The 18,308-nt window shown below is 45.0% G+C and overlaps 1 protein-coding gene across 3 annotated transcripts in view; it reads right to left on the reverse strand.

Moving 5' to 3' along the window:
* NOF1 (U3 small nucleolar RNA-associated protein) overlaps nucleotides 1-17,689 on the reverse strand; it is a 42,139-nt gene extending 24,450 nt beyond the window's left edge. For all 3 annotated transcript variants that reach the window (XR_013582969.1, XM_078582622.1, XM_078582620.1), the window contains exons 1-7: nucleotides 17,520-17,689; nucleotides 17,183-17,305; nucleotides 16,964-17,072; nucleotides 16,771-16,868; nucleotides 15,700-15,826; nucleotides 14,172-14,316; nucleotides 7,279-7,402 (exon numbers count right to left, since the gene is read on the reverse strand). Coding sequence is in view for 2 of the 3 variants with exons in the window: in XM_078582622.1 (XP_078438748.1) it covers nucleotides 7,279-7,402; nucleotides 14,172-14,316; nucleotides 15,700-15,826; nucleotides 16,771-16,868; nucleotides 16,964-17,072; nucleotides 17,183-17,305; nucleotides 17,520-17,682 (889 nt within the window). In the remaining variant the exon portion in view is untranslated. The remainder of the gene's footprint in view (nucleotides 1-7,278; nucleotides 7,403-14,171; nucleotides 14,317-15,699; nucleotides 15,827-16,770; nucleotides 16,869-16,963; nucleotides 17,073-17,182; nucleotides 17,306-17,519) is intronic.
* Between the last annotated feature and the right edge of the window lie 619 nt (nucleotides 17,690-18,308).

Genomic DNA, 18,308 nt, shown 5'->3' on the forward strand with positions numbered 1-18,308 from the left:
GGACTCCCTGGGAGGAGCAGTAGACGACACACCGGGAGTCGTAGGAGACTCACCGGGGGGCGGGGGTAGCCCGGGAGGGGGGGGTGACGAGGGTTGGTCACCGAGAGAGGAGGAGGGTGACGCACAGGGGTTTGACAAGGATGGGGGGTCGGAAGGAGGAACGGAGACCAATGGGAGAGGGAGAGCTGCCGAAAGGGGAAGGGCAGGTAACGAAGAAGAGGTAGAGGACACGTCCAAGGACCCCGCAGGAGGAAGTGAGGAAGAGGAATCAAGGGGAGAAAGATCCGGAAGTGAGGAGGGTGGAGTGGGAGTGGTGGACTCCACGATCGGACTTGGCCCCAAGGGGGGGGCCGAGGGAGCCTCATCCAGCGGAAGGCGTGATGAGGTAGAGTAGTCCCCAAAATAGGGTTCATGCTCGGCAAAGGTGACGTTTGCCGAGATGAAGAACCGCCGAGAAGGCGGATGATAGCACCGGTACCCTTTTTGGAGGGAAGAGTAACCCACAAACACACACCGGAGTGCGCGTGCATCAAACTTCGTGCGTGTGGGAGAAGTATCATGGACGTAGGTGGTGCAGCCGAAGATACGAGGCAAGAGTCCCGTCCGCAAAGAAGCATTCGGGAATGCCACAGTCATCCGGTCCAAGGGGCTGGAGAACTCCAGGAGTGGGGTGGGGATACGGTTAACGAGGTGAGTACTCGTCAAAACCGCCTCTCCCCAATAACGCCCCGGCGCCTTGGAGTCCAACAGCAATGTCCGCGCCGTCGAGGTAACATAGCCGATGCGACGTTCAGCCATGCCATTCTGCTCGGGCGTGGCCACACAAGAGGACTCGTGGAGGATGCCCCGGTCGGCAAAGAAGGAGGCGAGGTCAGCGTTGAAGAAGTCCCGAGCATTGTCGGAACGAAAACGCTGGATGCCTCGACCAAACTGTGTCTGTACCATGGCGCAAAAGTGTCGAACATTCTGCGCAACCTCCGACTTTGCAGTCAGGAGGTAGACCCACGTATGGCGGGTAGCTTCGTCCACAAAGAATAGAAAGTAGCGGTGCCCTTTCAGACTGATCTGCGGTGCCGGCCCCCAAACATCACTGTGGACTCGGAACAACGGGGTCGATGTGTGAGACGAGGATGAAGTAAAGGAGGATCTGCGGTGCTTGGCTAACTGACAAGGTTCACAAAGCATAGTCTTAAGGTCCACGCCCGAACACAACGAGGGAAAAAGACGCTGTAAAGTGGAGAAAGGTGGGTGTCCAAGTCGCTGATGCTCCATCAGAAGGCGTCCCCGACGCTGCTCAGCCACCGAGAGAAGAGTCCGGTGCACCATGAAGCACTGGGAGCGGCCTCCATCGTCCAGCATCAGCAGTCCGTTCTCCCGCCTAATCGGTGTAGTCCGGCCCACCTTGTCAGACAGAAACATGCCGTCAGGTTGTAGGTTGAAGGAGCAGGAGATAGCATCAACTAAGCGCTGCGGAGACATAAGCACGGCCCGCAGGTCAGGGTCATGGAGAACGTTGTGGACCACACCGAGGCCGTCCACATAGACTGCCCCGATTCCGGCCACACGGAGACGTCCACCCCCGGCCGTGAGGACAGTGCGGCCACCACGATGTCGCTCATATGATACAAACCGGGCATTGCTCGGGGTCATGTGTTCAGTAGCCCCCGAATCAAGGACCCAAGTCGTATCGGAGACGACAGGTGAGTGGAAGGCCGTATGGCCACAGTACCATGCATCTGAAGATGAAGGAAGGGAAGACGCACCAAAGCCACCGAAGTAGGCCGTGGACGGATTCTGCAGGGCAGCCATCTGGTCACGGAGGCGGGCCAAATCTGCCTGAAGCTGGTCCATAGTCACTGCGGAGGGGCTGGCGGAGGAGGAATCAGAATGGGCCACCATGGCCTTGCCTTCTGCCTCTTTCTTCTTTCGCCAGTCATTCAGGCGCTTCTTGCACTTGTTCTTCCGTGGCCCGGTTTGCCGCAATACGAGCAAATCGTCGTCCCAGCTGGAGGAGCGCGGAGGTGGGCGAGGAGGATCGACGGTGCCTTGCCGCCTGAAGGGAGGGCAGAAAGTAGTGCAGTCGACTCACCCGGGGCCGGAGGAGGGAGTCCCATGGAGGAGGAAGTGGCTTTCCTCTTCTTGAAGCTCCTTCACCAACTCCTCGAGGGCAGGAGGACCTTCCTTGCGGTGCAAGGCACGACGACGTACGTCATCATACTCGCGGTTCAGGCCATTGAGGAAGCCCATGATCCGCAGAAGAAGCACATTCTGGAACGTCTTGGACGTCGGATCGTCGGGCGGTAGGTAGTAATCCACTTCATCCCACATCTTCTTGTGGGCACGTGCATATTCAGCGCTCGCCAACGACTCGACGGAGATTGCTGGCCTGACTTGCAAGGGAATAAAGACGCCACCAGTCGCTTTCCCGGCCACAGAAAGAGCGCACCTGATCCCAGAAGCCTTTCACCGTTTTCTGATGCGGAAGACGGTTGCGGACATCTGGAGCCAGGGTGTACGCATACATCCAGCCGAGGATGAACCGGTCCTCAACGTCCCTCGCTGCATAATGTGGGTGGTCGATGGTAAGGGGGTCTTCAGTGCAATGCTTGAAGAGCTGGCGCCTTCAAGGTGGTCTCGACGAAGCGCATCCACAGGAGTAGATTCGGGCCCCGTAAGAGTGTCGTCTCGGGGACCGACGAAAGCGGATGAGCCACCTTGTAGGACAGTGGCTTCTCCAGGAAGTCGTTCTCGGTGAACGGCATGGTGCTGTTACGGCGCTGCTACGGGAGTGCTGCGGCTGCGGCTGCTGTGCGTGCGCGACGGCCTCGGGCTGCGGCGGCTGTGCGTGCGCGGCGGCCGCGGGCGGCAGCTGCTGTGCGTGCGCGGCGGCTGCGGGCTGCAGCTGCTGTGCGTCTTGCAGCGGCTGCGGCTGCGGCTGCTGTGCGTCTGCGCGCGGCTGCGGGCTGCGCGGCTGCTGCGTCTTGGCGCGGCTGAAGGTGGGCGATGTCAAACCCTAGGGAAGGAGCTCTGGAGCTCTGATACCATGTTGGGGAAGAGAAGAAGAAGATAATGACATAACTTGAACAGAGTACATGTAAGGGTATATGTACCCTAAGAGGGAGAGAGGATAATAGGGCTAATGGGCTTATAGAATAGGGCCCATTAGCCCATGAGGGATAGTCTATCACTAACAATGTCGATTGCTGATTTGCTGTCACACCAGATTTTGGTAGCTGTTTTCTGTGGAATATGAAGATCTTCCGATATGCCTTGAATCCAGATAACTTCACAAATCCCCTTAAGTAGGGCTCGAAACTCTGCTTCAGCACTTGAAAGACACACCTCCCTCTGCTTCTTGCTTCTCCATGTAATAAGATTTCCACCGTAATACGTACAATATCCACCAGTACATCGACTGTCTACCACGGAACCACCATAATCTGAATCAGTATAGGCTTCCAAGATTGGTTGCCCTCCATGGCGAAATAATAAGCCATGTCCAGCTGTCCCCTTCAAGTATGCCAACAGTTTATGAGCAACTTTCAGATGAGGTTCTCGAGGACTTTGCATGAATTGGCTCAATAGATTAACAGTATAAGCGATATCTGGTCGAGTGTGATTCAGATAAATTAATTTCCCAATTAGTTTTCGATATCTCAGTGGGTCCACCAAAGGTGAGTCCTCACACAGTCCCAACACAACATTTTGATCAATAGGAACATTTGAAGGCTTGCAGTCTTCCATTCCATCTTCGCGTAGGATATCCAAAATATATTTGCGTTGCGAAATAAAGATACCATCAGGAGAATAAGCTACCTCAATACCCAGGAAATATCTGAGCAGTCCAAGAGATTTAATTTCAAAATGTTCACATAACCTCTGACTTAATCGTTGTATCTCAGCCTCGTCGTCTCCTGTGATAATAATATCGTCAACATATACTAGAAGGGCAGAAAGTTTTCCGTCAGCATTAGCTTTAACAAAGAGTGTATGATCCCCGCTGCTTTGCTCATATCCCAGCTTCAACATAGTTTGGGAGAATTTTACAAACCAAGCTCGTGGTGACTGCTTTAACCCATATAATGTCTTTTTGAGTTTACACACCCAACCCTTTGGGGAATTAGAATAATATCCGGGAGGAATTTGCATATATATTTCCTCCTCTAGATCTCCATGTAAGAAGGCGGTTTTAACATCATACTGATGTAACTTCCAATTGTAGGTAGCTGCCGCCCCCACAAGAATACGGACAGTACTCAACTTTGCAACGGGCGTAAAGGTCTCCTCATAGTCAATCCCATACGTTTGGGTGTATCCCTTTGCCACCAAGCGAGCCTTATATCTCTCAACAGATCCATCAGCCCTGTGTTTAATGGTATATACCCATCTACACCCAACTGGTTCCTTTCCATCCGGCAGTTGCACCATATCCCATGTCCCGTTTTTGGCCAACGCTTCCATCTCCAAATCCATGGCTTCTCGCCACCTTGGGTCACGTGAAGCTTCACTCCACGTCTGTGGAATTGTTTCACTATCAATTGCAGCTAAAAACACTCGATATTCAGGATGTATCTTTTCATAGGTGACGAGGTTAGAGAATATATACTGAGGATTCTGAGTACATGCTCGCCGTCCTTTCCGGAGAGCTATAGGCCACCCCAAATCTGATTCTAGACCTTCGCCAGAGATTGTTTCTATCGTTTTGTCAGGAGTGCTTGATTCCCCCCCAGGAGGGTCTCCCATCTGGTCACCTACTTCCAGTAGTGACTGAATAGATGAGACTTCAGCTTCTGCACACGATTGAATAGTAGAGGATGGAATTGAATAGTTCATATTTATGGCTTGACAGTCTTTATTCACCGGCTGGTCTGTACTTACTGTATCTACTAACCACTCGTCTGACAGAGGAGAATCACCAAAATAGCTCTCTTGTTCTTGGAAAGTAACATCAAGAGATACATACAACCGTTTTGTTGGAGGATGATAGCATCGATATCCCTTCTGTGTAGAAGAATAGCCCATGAAAGCACACTTCAAAGCTCTCGGACTTAATTTATCTACCGGATCATGAACATGGACAAATACAACACACCCAAAGACCCTTGGCTTGAGTCCAGAAAGAAACATCACATTAGGAAATGCTTGGGACATCAGATCAATTGGGCTTTTGAATTCCAGCACCTTGGATGGGAGACGATTAATAAGATGAATTGAAGTTGATAAGGCCTCACCCCACAGATATTTGGGCACCGTTTGATGAAATAGAAGAGCATGAGTTGTAGCAACAATATGACCAATCTTGCGTTCTGCAACACCATTTTGTTGAGGTGTTTTCACGCACGATGATTCATGAATTATACCACGTTCCTTGAAGAATTTTGAGAGGTTATTGTTGAAGTAGTCTTTGGCATTATCGGATCGGAATATTTTAACCTGTGTTTGATACTGGGTTTGCACTAAGATGCAGAAGCTTTTGACTATTTCAGTCACTTCTGATTTGTGCTTCAACAGATATGCCCACGTATAACGAGTACAGTCATCCACAAATCCAATAAACCACCGTGCACCTTTTGGAGAGGTCGTAGGACTTGGCCCCCAAACATCACTATGGATTAATCTAAAAGGTACATTTTGATGCTTACTGTGGCGATTAAAAGTTGCTCGGCGATGTTTTGCATATTGACAAGCATCACAGACTATTTTAGAAAGGTCACACTTCTTCGCAAAACACGGAAAAATCTTTCCCAAAAGATCAAAAGATGGATGTCCCAAACGAGAATGAAATAATTTAACTTGTTCCAACAATGGCAGCTCAGTGTCGTTCGACGGATGCGATCCCCGGACAGCCAATCCTGTGGGCGAGCAATCTGCCACGTGAAGCAGGCCATCTCGCTCCTCAATTGAGCCAATCCTTCGGTTCAACTTCTTGTCCCATACAAAACAACCATCAGAACTCAGAGTTAGTATAGTTGATGTATCTTTCACATAGCGTTGAGGAGAAAAAAGTTGAGCTTGAATTTGTGGGACATGGAGAACATTATGTATCTATCCCAACCCATGAATAGAAACAGTGCCTATCCCTGTTACGGGTAATCTGTCACCACTTGGTGTAAACACTTTAGGTAGGTTACTTCTAGGAAAATATGTCGAAAAATTAGATCGATGAGGGGTCATATGGCTGGATGCTCCAGAATCTAAAAGCCAACTCGATTTTGGAGAAATAGAGGTAGATCTGAGGAGTGCCAAGCTCTTACCAGAGCATGCCATGGATGAGCTCGGTGCATTAGAGTTCATGTTCTTCAACTTCTAGAGTTCTTCTTTGAGTTGAAGAAATTCAGACATTGATACTTCGGAGGTACTGACAGCTTCTTGACCTTCTTCAGCCTTCACACCCTTGGCGACATGGGCTTGCGTGTAGTTCTTTGGTTTCCCATTGTAAGAAATTCGCATCTGAAGAGCTAACTTCCTTGGTCAAATAATGACTCAGCCCTTTTCCTTCCAATATCATCTCTACATACTTGCTCCAATGAAGTAAATTGAGGCCAGAATACTTCACTGCTTCCGGAACTGATTGTATCACCAACTGATGAGGAGATGTCTCCGAGATTTGCAAGGTCTTATCTGGAACAGATGTTGTAGCCGCCATCTGAAATACAACCCTTCTGTAGACTGGAACTCCCAAGCCTTCACCAGAAGCCACGAGCTTCAATGTTGAGAAGCTCCCAAAGCAGAAAAAAAAAACGCCAGCTAGAAACCGACCGAGAGCAAGGTCTCCAGTGATCTTTGCTCTGATACCATGTTAAACCCTAACCCTAATCCGGATTTAGGGTAGAGAATGGAAGAACAAAGAGAAGAAACTCACATTAAGAGTAGAACTGTAGAACTCAATGCATCAGACGGCGCCCTAGGGTTTTTTATAAGTAGCCTGGGCGTTTCAGTCATCCAGGCTATCGTGGACCCGATAGCCTGGATCCGCTTCACTTATATCCGATAAGGACATAAGTCTACAGACAATACAAACACGTATAAATACAGATACATGATAAAACATCATAGGCGGCTGACACAAATGACTAATACATGCTCCCAATAAACCCATTGTAAGAGAAAATCTTCATACTGGAATTTTTGTTTGGATAGAATGACATTAGGCAGATGTATGCTAAAACAAATGCAATTCCTTCTAACCTATTAGATGTAACAATGAGTTTATCACGGAATGCATAAACATCTTAAATACATGAATATGAGAGAAGAAAATACAACCAGAACCCTTACAGAGAGAGAAGAACTGCCTTTGTCTCAACGAATGAAAATTACCACTCCCAAAACCTTTATACTCTTTTAGCCAATGGTTGTATATTTTTGGTAGAAGCCCAGAATGATCGATTTTGTCCATATCCTGAGCATAGATTTGAAGATAGAGATGTAAAAAAACTAAGACAATTTTCTTGGAGAAAAACCAGAAACACAAACTGATATCTGTCAAGAAGAAAAAAGAGATAGAAGAATGCAGATGAGAGGAAATGAAAACAACACATAGATCGCTGGAAAATGAAGATGAGGAAGATTCTACCCAGACATCTCCATAATTTTCCATGTCTTCATGTGGCATCTCATCTCGCAACACTAGAGGCAAACTGCAATTCTCTTTTTTCTTGAAGAAATAAAAGGCAGTCACCCGAAAAATCGGTAACCATCTAGGGAGTACTTGTATCGGACCCTATAGGCCTTTTCATGCACCATCATCCTCTCCCCGCTCTGTCCGCCTCTCAGGGGAACCATGATGCCATAAGTCCCTTGATCTCATGGGCAAGCCCATCGGTTGTAGGCCTCCTCCCCCTGAAGATCACTTCATTTTGGTGAAGCCATACTCCCCAGAGCACTGCCAGTGCTCTGCTCCTTTCTTCTCTTCGTCTAGGAATAACTCTCAATATGGATTCCCAGAACGCCTTGGCTGATGTTGTGATCACACCCAGGTGTGTTTGAGTGGCCCAAATCGTGTGGGCAATGGGGCACTCGAAAAACTGATGGTTGCAGTCTTCATCGCCACTTATACAAAGTGTACATGTCGTCGATGCATCTGGGTACAGCCTCTTTTGAAAAACACGGGTCACCAGTCTTTTGTGGTGCAAGAACCACCCGAATTTTTTACCTTTAGTGGGACTTTTAGGTGCCAGATGGCTCGACACACCTGGGTAGTCATGTGGTCATCCTCGTTTCCCTGGTGGCTCTTCATATGCCTTGCGAACTGAAAAGGGGGCGTTCTGCCAAACCAAACCATCTTTTTCTCCTGGTCATAGAATCTGGTTCAAAGCTTGTTGCATGCCCAAGAATTCAACTAGTGTTTGGTCTGACAAGGCACCGTCGAAACTACGGCTCCATGTGTTGTCCCAACTTTCTTCCAGGGTGGCCTCAGGGCATTGGGCGAGCACGAATAGCCACGGGAATGCTCCCCGCAAAGGACTGCTTGTGGACCAGTGGTCTGCCCAGAAGTGGAATACAGAACTGGCCCCTAGAATGGCGGAGTAGTACTCTCGGACTTGAGGGAAAAACTGTCTAAGGCCTTTCTAGAATGGCAATGCCCCTCTAATTGGGGCTGATTTATTGTCCCAGTTTAACCCTCGACCGTAATTGTCCCATAGTATTTGGGTGACTAGGTCCTCGCTGGTTGCATGATCCTCGTCACCCATTTTGTTAATAGTGTCGTGTTAATACTCTGAGTATGCAATACTCCCAGACCTCCTTGTTTGGTGGGCCTGCATACAGTATCCCATAATACCAATGCCAATCCTCGGCTTTGGTCAGTTCCGTCTCCCTTCCAAAAAACCATCTCATCAAGCCATCAAGGCTTTGACCAATCCCAGCTGACATCTTGGACACTGAGAGGTGAAATATGAGAATTGCTGAGAAAATTTCCCTCAATAGCACCAACCTGCCCCCTCTTGACAACAACTTGTCTTGACATCCTTCTAACCGCCTCTCGACCTTTTCTACCACCGGTTGCCAGTCCACTTGAGTCATCGTCACTGTGGTCAGTGGCGGGCCAAAGTATCTCATAAGAAGCCTTCCAATTGATGTTCCCAATGCATCTACGCACTGCGTCTCCTCCTCATGAGAAATGCTGCTGCTCACAAAAGCTGAGTTGGCCCAGTTGATTTGTAGCCCTGAGAAATCTGCAAACAAATCGAGTAGTGTGGATAGGTTTTTTGCTTCCTCCACAGAGCCTTCAATAAAGACGGTGGTGTCGTCCGTGTACTGCAGTAATGGTATGCCAGTAACCCCTCAAGAGGCCGTGTGAACATGCTAGGTTAGTGCATGTGGCAAGTGCACCTACCTCTAACACAAAAAGTAAAGGTGTGAGTGGGCATCCTTGCCTCACTCCCCTTTGTGGTTGTATACTCCCGACTTCTGGCCTTCCGTTCATCAATACTGAGAAGGATTGTGTAGTTATGCACCTTTTCACCCACGTGACCCATTCTTTATGGAATCCCTTCCTTTTCATAGATGCCCAAAGGAAACCCCAGTCTAGTGTGTCAAAAGCCTTGGCAAAGTCGATTTTCCACATGAAAGCTTTTGTCCCGCAGCGTTTCCATGTCGCTATGATCTCACCTGCTGCAAATGCGCTATCCACCAACAAGCGACCCTGTATAAATGCTGACGGTGAGGGTCCTACAAGTTAACCAATCACCTCTCCCGGCCTATTCGCCAAAACCTTCACAATGATTAGTTAGATGGAGTTTGACAAAGAGATTGGTCTGACATCCTCGATTCTTTCAGCACCTTGTCTTTTAGGTAGTAGAAACAGATATGCACTGTTAAGTATCTCCATATTACCCATCCCATGGCAAAATTCTTGAAAAACTGCAATTGTTAACTTGTATAGACTCTCTAGTACCCTCTCTCAGCTACCAGACTACCTCTCTAGGCCAAACTGTTTTGGTCAGAAGTTGACAACTCTGGGTCAACTCCAGTAGGCTAGAAATGTTTCCATCTAATAACTAATAAATTTTTCTCAGATACCCCATTTCCTGAAACCATGAAGTAATTTTCTTCCCGGGTAAATCAGTTGAAGATCTTTCTTTATAAGAAGACACCTATCCATGTCTTAGAGATGCTACATGCCTGGAAGTGGAACCCAGCATCATTTGTCCATTCTGAAGAAAGCCCATAGCAAACTGAAGACCCGACTACCTCATTAACCTGCCAACCTACTGAAAAAGAATGTGAGAACACCGAGGAGTGACACAATCTCATTTCACCAAATTATAATGGAGAGGAAAGAGACAGAATGGCCAATTGCACTGCGAAAAGGGAAGAGAGCATGCGTCCAAAGGAGAAAATACCTTATGTCCAATTTTATCACACATCAACACTTTGCTCCAAAGTTATAATATTTCCTGATATCTCGGAACTCTATTAATGATACCAACCACGTGGCATTCTACAATGGAAGACCAGAACTGGAAGTATAGAGTTAAGTACCAAGCAGACGGGTCTCTGAAGAGATACAAAGTATCTCTCATTGCCAAGAGCTACACTCAGTTTTATGGTATTGACTATAGCAAGCTAATTCTGCCAGGTACAAAACTAAATACTGTGCATATTCCTATTGAATTGGTTTCCAGTTTAGGTTGGAACTTGTACCAGTGAAAAGTAAAGAATGCCTTACTCCTGGGGACCTTCATGAAGAAATTTGTATCCAACTGCTACCTGGGTACTATGAGAAGGAGCTTAGACATAAAGTGTGTAAGGCCTATCTCCAGAGCAATGCCCACCATACACTGTTTATCAAGAATTCTGAGGTGGGAAAAGTTTCTATTTCAGTTGCCTATGTTGACAACATAATTATCGCTGGAGATGATGATGGTCGAAATCACCAACTGAGCATCAAAGCTATCTCAAGCATTTGAGATAAAGTTCCTGGGAAGGCTTAGATATTTCCTGGGTATAGAAGTGGCCTACTCCAAAGAAGGTATTGCTATCTCTCAACATTAATACATTCTTCAACTATTCAGAGAAATGAACAAGACTCAGTGTACACCATCATCAATGCCTATTGATCCAAATGAAAATTGGGCAAAATGAAGAAGATCCCCAAGAATCGAGAGTAAAATCAGATGTCAATTGGCAAACTCATTTATTTAAACCGTGCCCAGCCTAACATAACGTTTGTTTTAATTTATGCAACATCCCAGGGAGACAGATGGACTTTACTTCAAGCAAGATTGGATAATTCATTTGAAATGTACACCGATGCAGATAGTGGGGGCTTCGGGGTCGACCGAAGATCTACTACAGGCTACTGTTCATTCATAGGTGGATATCTGATCACCAGGATAAGTAAAAACTACCTGTGGTGGCACGCCCAAGTGATGAAGCAGAGTACAGGTAAGTGACTAAAGGAATGTATGAAGCTATGCGGAACAGAAATATGCTCGAAGAAACCAGAATAACTCTAACAGGACCAACCCAATCATGTAATGTAATAGCAAAGCTGCAATTGAAATTGCACATAACCTAGTGCAGCATGACAGAACCAAGCACGTGCAGATTGATAGACACTTCTCAGGGAGAAAATTGATTGGAAGATTATTCAGTTGGAATACGAGAAATCAGCAGATCAGGTAGCTGACATGATCTGCACACCAAACGGATACCAGGTACACTCCTTTGTCAGCTCAGAGACAAGCTGGGGACTAGAAATATTTATGCTCCAGCTTGGTGTGTGTGTGTTGGTGAGGGTGGGGAGGTGTCAAAACCCGCCCTTCTCACCCCCTGAGTCCACCAATCTGTATAGAGCCCCAAAAGGCCTCCTCTGAAAAGACATCGACCCCGCTCAGGCAAAAGAACACTCAAAGAAGAGGTGGGTGCAATCCTCATCACTGTTTGTGCACATAGCACACTGCTCTGAAGCTAAACAATATCTCAAAATGCATTTATCTAAAATATACACTGTACGACATTTACACTTACAACATTATCACACTTTTACCCCTGCAAGTCCAACCATAGTGTTGTCCACTGATATGACTGGAGATGAAGCACCACAGAGAGCCAAGTCAGCTCCAGAGAGTGCCAATCCAGGCCAGAGTAATACTAAGCAGAAAATTATGTCCGAATGGTGTAGCTGTGTGTCATAGATGTGCAGCAACAGCCACATTTGCAGCAAGGCCATGACAGTGACATGTTGCAGTCATGCAAGAGCCTCATCATTAGAAGCCATGTAACACAAAGAAGCTGTGGAAACAAGAAGTTACGTAAGCAGAGAAGCCTTGACGGCAGAGAAGCTGCGAAAGTGGTCAAGCCATGTCAGCAGACAGCCCATATCAGCAAGGACTGGTACATCAGACGGCACTACCACACCATTGAAGGTGCCACATCATCGGCATATTCTTCTTTTCACTTTCTCTAGCTTGCCTCACAACCTTCAAGCTGGCAATGAACAACTTCATCACCATCTTGAGGGGTGTCAGATTGGAAGGTAAAAAGCATTCCCTAATTTAATAGGGATTCTGTGCAAAATAGTCTCTCTCTAATTGTCTAATCAAGGCAGATAGAGTTAAGTAAAATATGACTGTTCTAGAGAACCACTTTTCTATTCTTGTGCTACAAGGGCATGGGCTCCTCCCACCGCTCTACCTCCTAACTCTCCTCAGATCATTCGATAGTCAACGCTCACTGATCAGACACTGTTTGCTATAAATGTCAAGAATTAATCCCTCACTGTCTATTTTGCTTGGTACTGAGATACGTCAGACTGCAGAGTATAGTGGTCATTCCCTACTTCAGTAGGGTGTTTTCTTCAAGATTCTAGTAGCCAACCCATTTAAGGAAGGCAGAATGTCATGAAATTATGCAATTCCAAGCGCTAACTTTGTGTCCTAGGCCAGGGGAGTCCGTGTCTACCAGCCTACCTCCTCTCTCTCCTCAGACATTGCCAAAGTTGACAAGATCATCTATATGTAAGTGACCATTCAAGTCCAGATTGTCAACAAGAGAGCCTCGTCTGGAGCTTTGTTTCTTTTATGTCCTTTTTTTGTTTTTTATATTTCTCTTAAGTACATTTTGTCAGATTAAGTGTACATAGCTCATTTATTTTTGGGTCCACTATGTAACCCCATAAGACTATAGGGGCCAATGGAAAAAGAAAATTTTTCCTTTTCCAAAAACCCTAGCCGACGGAGCTCTACTGTGACAAAGAGAGAGTCCTCAACGTGACATTAAGCTTGTTGTCTTTCTTGGGGAAACCTAATTTAGAGGGGAAAAAATCAGTTGTCAGTCATTTTTTGCTCCTGTCTTGAAGTTTTGTATTGCAGCACCTGTTTATGCGAATTTTATGGCTTCATTACTTTCTTCAGGAGCTGGGATTTCCAAAACATCAAGCTATGAAGATGTATTTCACTAATAAAATTGCGCTAGATTTGCTCCAGCTCGGTTCTCCATGAGCAGAGAAACCATACAAAAGTTTATCGTCACTTTGACGTTAAGAATAAGATTGTCTTTTTTTTCCCTGTTGCTGCATCCTCAAATGAACTTGCTGATGTATTCACTATGGCACATGTAGTGCTCAGATGGACTTGTGCACAAACTTTGGTGCATAACAGATGCCCCAGTTTCATGGGGCTGGTTCTGTGTGCCTCAACCCATATCATCCCCCATCCCCTTTTTGCGTTCTTTCCTTCCTCCATATGTGTTATCCATCTATTTTATTATAAAGGAAAATATTCACGACCATTACAAAATTGAATAAAATATGATGAGAGATTTGATTTCAGATATTTGTGTTGAATATATGTGTATAAAGTCGGTCTTCAAGGCGTAAATAAGTCATTTTGTATTGGGCTAACAAGATCATTACCCGATCTTTTCAGCTGGCAGATCGGGTAAGTAACCCTTATCGGGTAAGCCCATTATCGAGCAAGTAACGGCTAGTAAAAACTAGCCGTTAACTAGCCGTTACAGGGCATGTATTTAAATGTAACCTTATCGCATATGAATTAGTTGTTGTTTTGTGTTTTTTCCTTCATCTTACTCTGTCTCCAGTCTATTATTCCTCCAGAAATCTGTACAATCAACAATTTGGATAACGTTTTTTTTTTAAGAATTCAGATATCTGGATAACATAAATTAGAAAAGCACACAGATTAAGAAAATTGTTAAATTTGTACCTTTGAAAGGCTTTCTCCAGTTCCGACCCATTTGGACGAGGCTGAATCAATCATTGGCATCTCCCATTTAAACTTCCAACATTTCTTCATCAGCTCACTGACATCTTCGTCACTCAGTGTGACTCCAAAATGATCGTTGGAAGAGCTGAAAAAATTAGAAGAATTACTCAACTAAGAAAAAAGGCTAATGTAGACCATTGAGACTGATCAAATCAGAACCACCCCAAAACAATAGCAATATTTTACAGAATGACAGGACGAAAGAACTCTAAATCATAGTCAGCTGAAAAGTATTCTTACACAAAAAATACACAGCAAAGAGAAATTTTATTAGGACTACGATATGATCCGTCATCGGGTCTGCAAACGGAAGAAGGCCTGACAGCTGCCCAACTCAGACAAGCCCACCCAGACCACCTCAGCCTCTACTTAAGCCCGGCCTCTATGGAGGTAAGGGCAGGAAATTTCATTGCGATTCTCTCCAGGGTATCCTCCCCTCTCCTTGGACCAGTCGTAATTCCTCTCCTCTTGTGCCCGCAGGCCCAACATCGTCCGCCGCTGAGCAATGACCGTTCGTCGACAATCCTTTGCATCCTCTTGCCATTTCCGTTATCCTCTCATCTTCCTCTCACTCAAATTCTCTTTTCAGTGGTACGTCGGATATTTTGGCTATTGAAAGCATCATTACTGTTGAAACCACAGTTACAAGTGAGGTATGATAATGCTTCCCTTCTGAAGACGTATCAGATTGTTACACCTCACAGGTCGCAAAACCAAGAGAGGGAGACCTAAGCAACATATCGACAAATAAAAATATAGGAGGAATATAGATACAATGGGATTGACCTACTGGGTTCTATTGCAAAGGACTGAAGTTCTTCACTGTCAACTTCCAGCTGATCAGTGAGGGGAAGGATCACCAGGTGAGACTTGTTCTCCCTGTTGTCTAGCCGCCAAGAGAGAGCGAGACTCAACCAGAAAAATGGCTTACTTTTCTATTAAGAAGAGATACCCATTACTTACGCTGGGTTACATTGATGGGGTCTCCGAGGACCCAATAGGGTGGATCCGATCTAAATGGATCTCATAAGGGTAGTCACACAATAAACTGAATACAGAGTGTAGCAAGAAAAGAGACAATAACGAAAAAGAAAGCGTGCCTGTCATTCACACCTCAAGGGTCAACTCTTGCCTCAACTAAGACTAAGAAATTCACCCTATATCTTTTTCGCTTTCTCTTTCTTCCAACTAGTATAAGTCGCAACAAACTCAAGTCCACAATGAACAAGTGTAGCTTTTCCTCCTTGAAATCGTAACATACTTTGATTGATTCAGAAAAAACAGAAAACTATGTTCTGGAAAAAGCAAATCGTCGAAAGCAACAAGAGAAAATCTAATTTATGAAACACATTTTTTGGAAAGTTTTATCATTCCGTGATATTACAACATGAAAAAAAAAGACCAGAGTAATTATGTCATGCTCAATCAAAAGAAATATAGGAGATGCAAATATCTGAAGTTCTAAGACCTTTCACTACTGCCTTCACCATCACTTTCGCCACCCTCTTCCTGATCACTGGAAGATAATTCATCACTGGATGTCTCTTCGTCATCGTCACGTTCCACTGCAGATTCGCTTTTACTTTTGGGCAGATCTGGAGCACAAATCAGTGACGTCATAAAATTGAGAAACTTGACAACTGCCAGACATAAAATATGATTGATATTATACCACAGATATGGCCGAAAAATGATGAAGCACCAATACTATTCAAGAGAATGTATAATCATCCCTCGCGAGAAATGCTCAATTTTGAATTTGCAAAAAATTAAATTGTACAGTAAAATCAAGCTTTCTGGTGAACAAATGACCGAAAGCATGTTCTGGCAATGTAGTCTAAAAAGCTGAGTTGCAAAGTGCTTCTCAAAAAATAGAGTAACGTAACGAGTACAAACTGCAGATCAAAAAATATTTCTCAAATGTAAAGCCTTCTTTTAGAAGAAAAGAAACCATTTCACCAGATAGGGTGATCCAATGAAGAGAAATATGTAGAACCTTTTGAACTTAACTGTGTAATAGCGTCAAGCAAAAGTAAACGGTTCACAAATTCAGAAGGGCAAAAACTAAACTATCAATCTCTGATTATCATTTCTCCCAGAACAATCTATACCATGACATCTCCATAAAATAATATGATGGAATAATTCAAAGCCGAATTTATACATATTTTCTTTTACAGGTAATTTTCAAAATCACAAAACACCATGATTTCAGAAACACACAACAAGATTCACCAAGGCTTTTGCATAGTCTTGATGACAGATTCAAACCCGTCTAGTTCTCGGTTGCCACTGAAGAATTCATATTTCAAAATTTACTTCTTATCTTTTTTTCTCCGTCCACTTCTCAGCAACATTTCAATAAGAAGGTAAGTTTAAATGGCGGTTAGTATGATGATACTAATTTGTCACGTATAACTCTGGTCTGATAATCTCCTGACCTAGACATTCTGTCTTTATATTGTCACTGAAATAACCACAAAAAATGGATAACAACGCAGATATATGCTTAATTTAAAATTTTTCGTAAGACACGTACCCTCTTCACTGCTACTATCCTCTTCGAATTCACCAGTGTCATCTTCAAAGTCGGAATTTTCATCCTCTGTGTCGCTGGCCCCTTCTCTCTCTCCTACTCTGTCAAGAGAAAAAATGCAAAACCATAGTAAATTTAAATCCGTGATGAAAAATAATACTTCCAAAATAAAATAAAATTACAGACAAATGGGCACCTCGGCTTATGCGAGTCCAAACGGCGTTGCCTACCGGAAGAAAGAGCTTCCAGCAGGTCTTCATATACGGGTGGTTTGGTGGAAGCTGTTTCTTCAGTAATCGTTTTTCCTGGTAAAACTTTAAGCTGTCAGATATATGATCAGAATTAAAAAAATTAATAAGCCAAATGATGGTGCAGTAGAAATCTACAATGATGAAGGTTCGGTAACTGTATCGACCTGTATAATTGAGCAATAACTGAGGATCAGATAAACTCGCTTCGTGCCCCCGTCGAATCTTCTGAACGATGTCATCATCCTCCGTTTTTTCCCGCCTCTTCGGCCTTTTTTCCCCGCCTGGTTCTAATTAAGGAGAAAAACATTGGAGAGCATTCAAAAGACACCAGCTTTCAACACGCTAACGGCAAGTACTAAAAAAAGGGCCCCTTTTCCACAGTAATGTATGCAATGCAAAATCAAAATTTCCGGAGCAGACGAAGAAGTCGAAAATTTTGAGAGAGACCCTCGTAAGCGAGAGTAGAATTAAGTCCAGCAATCAAAAGCAAGGCCTTCCTACCTTTCCTTTTCGCATTCGTTCTCGTTTCCGCGAAACGTTTCGCCATCAGAGGAAATCTAGAATGCAACGATGGATGGGCGCCCCGAAGAAATTGCTGGGGATGAGCTGAAAAGCTTGACGAAGCAGGAGACTGCGAGAGGAGAGAAAAAGCGCGGCTACCCATCGCTTAAACCTTGCAGCCCAAGTATTTATACTGTTCTTGTTTTCTACAGTATCGTCAATTTACCTCATTGTGGCCCAAAGGCCCATATCTATGGTGATAGTTCCGGACGTGGCCGATGGACGGGACGGGACGAATTTCGTCCTGTCTGACGTCCAAAGAAAGTTCAGGGACGAAGGACGGGACGGCTTTTCGTCCCGTCCATTCCTCCTGGGATGAATTTTCGTTCCGAAATTCGTCTCGGATGAAAAAAATTTATTTTATATTTTGAATATATTAATATAGATTTTTCTAAGTTTTTTAAGGGAAATATAGAGGAGAGAGAATGCAAATGGACATAAATACAATTAATTCTGAGCGGCGTCAGTTTGCACGCGCGAAAAGATACAAGGACCTTGATGCAAATTGTAATAGCGAGGCCACTTGGCGAGATTTCAACCGTTGGATGTCAATCCAGCGGTTTTTCGTCGGCAGCCTTCCGTCCATCGTTCGAGACCTACGGACGGATGGTTTTTTCATCCCACGGGACGAAAACCGTCCCGTCCAGTTGTCCCCTGGACAAATTTTTGTCCCGAAATTCGTCCATATCCTTGGACGTGACTATTTTTTTGTCCCGGGACAAAAAGATT

The sequence above is a fragment of the Wolffia australiana genome, chromosome 11 (assembly GCF_029677425.1).
Source record: "Wolffia australiana isolate 7733 chromosome 11, ASM2967742v1".
NCBI lineage: Eukaryota > Viridiplantae > Streptophyta > Magnoliopsida > Alismatales > Araceae > Wolffia > Wolffia australiana.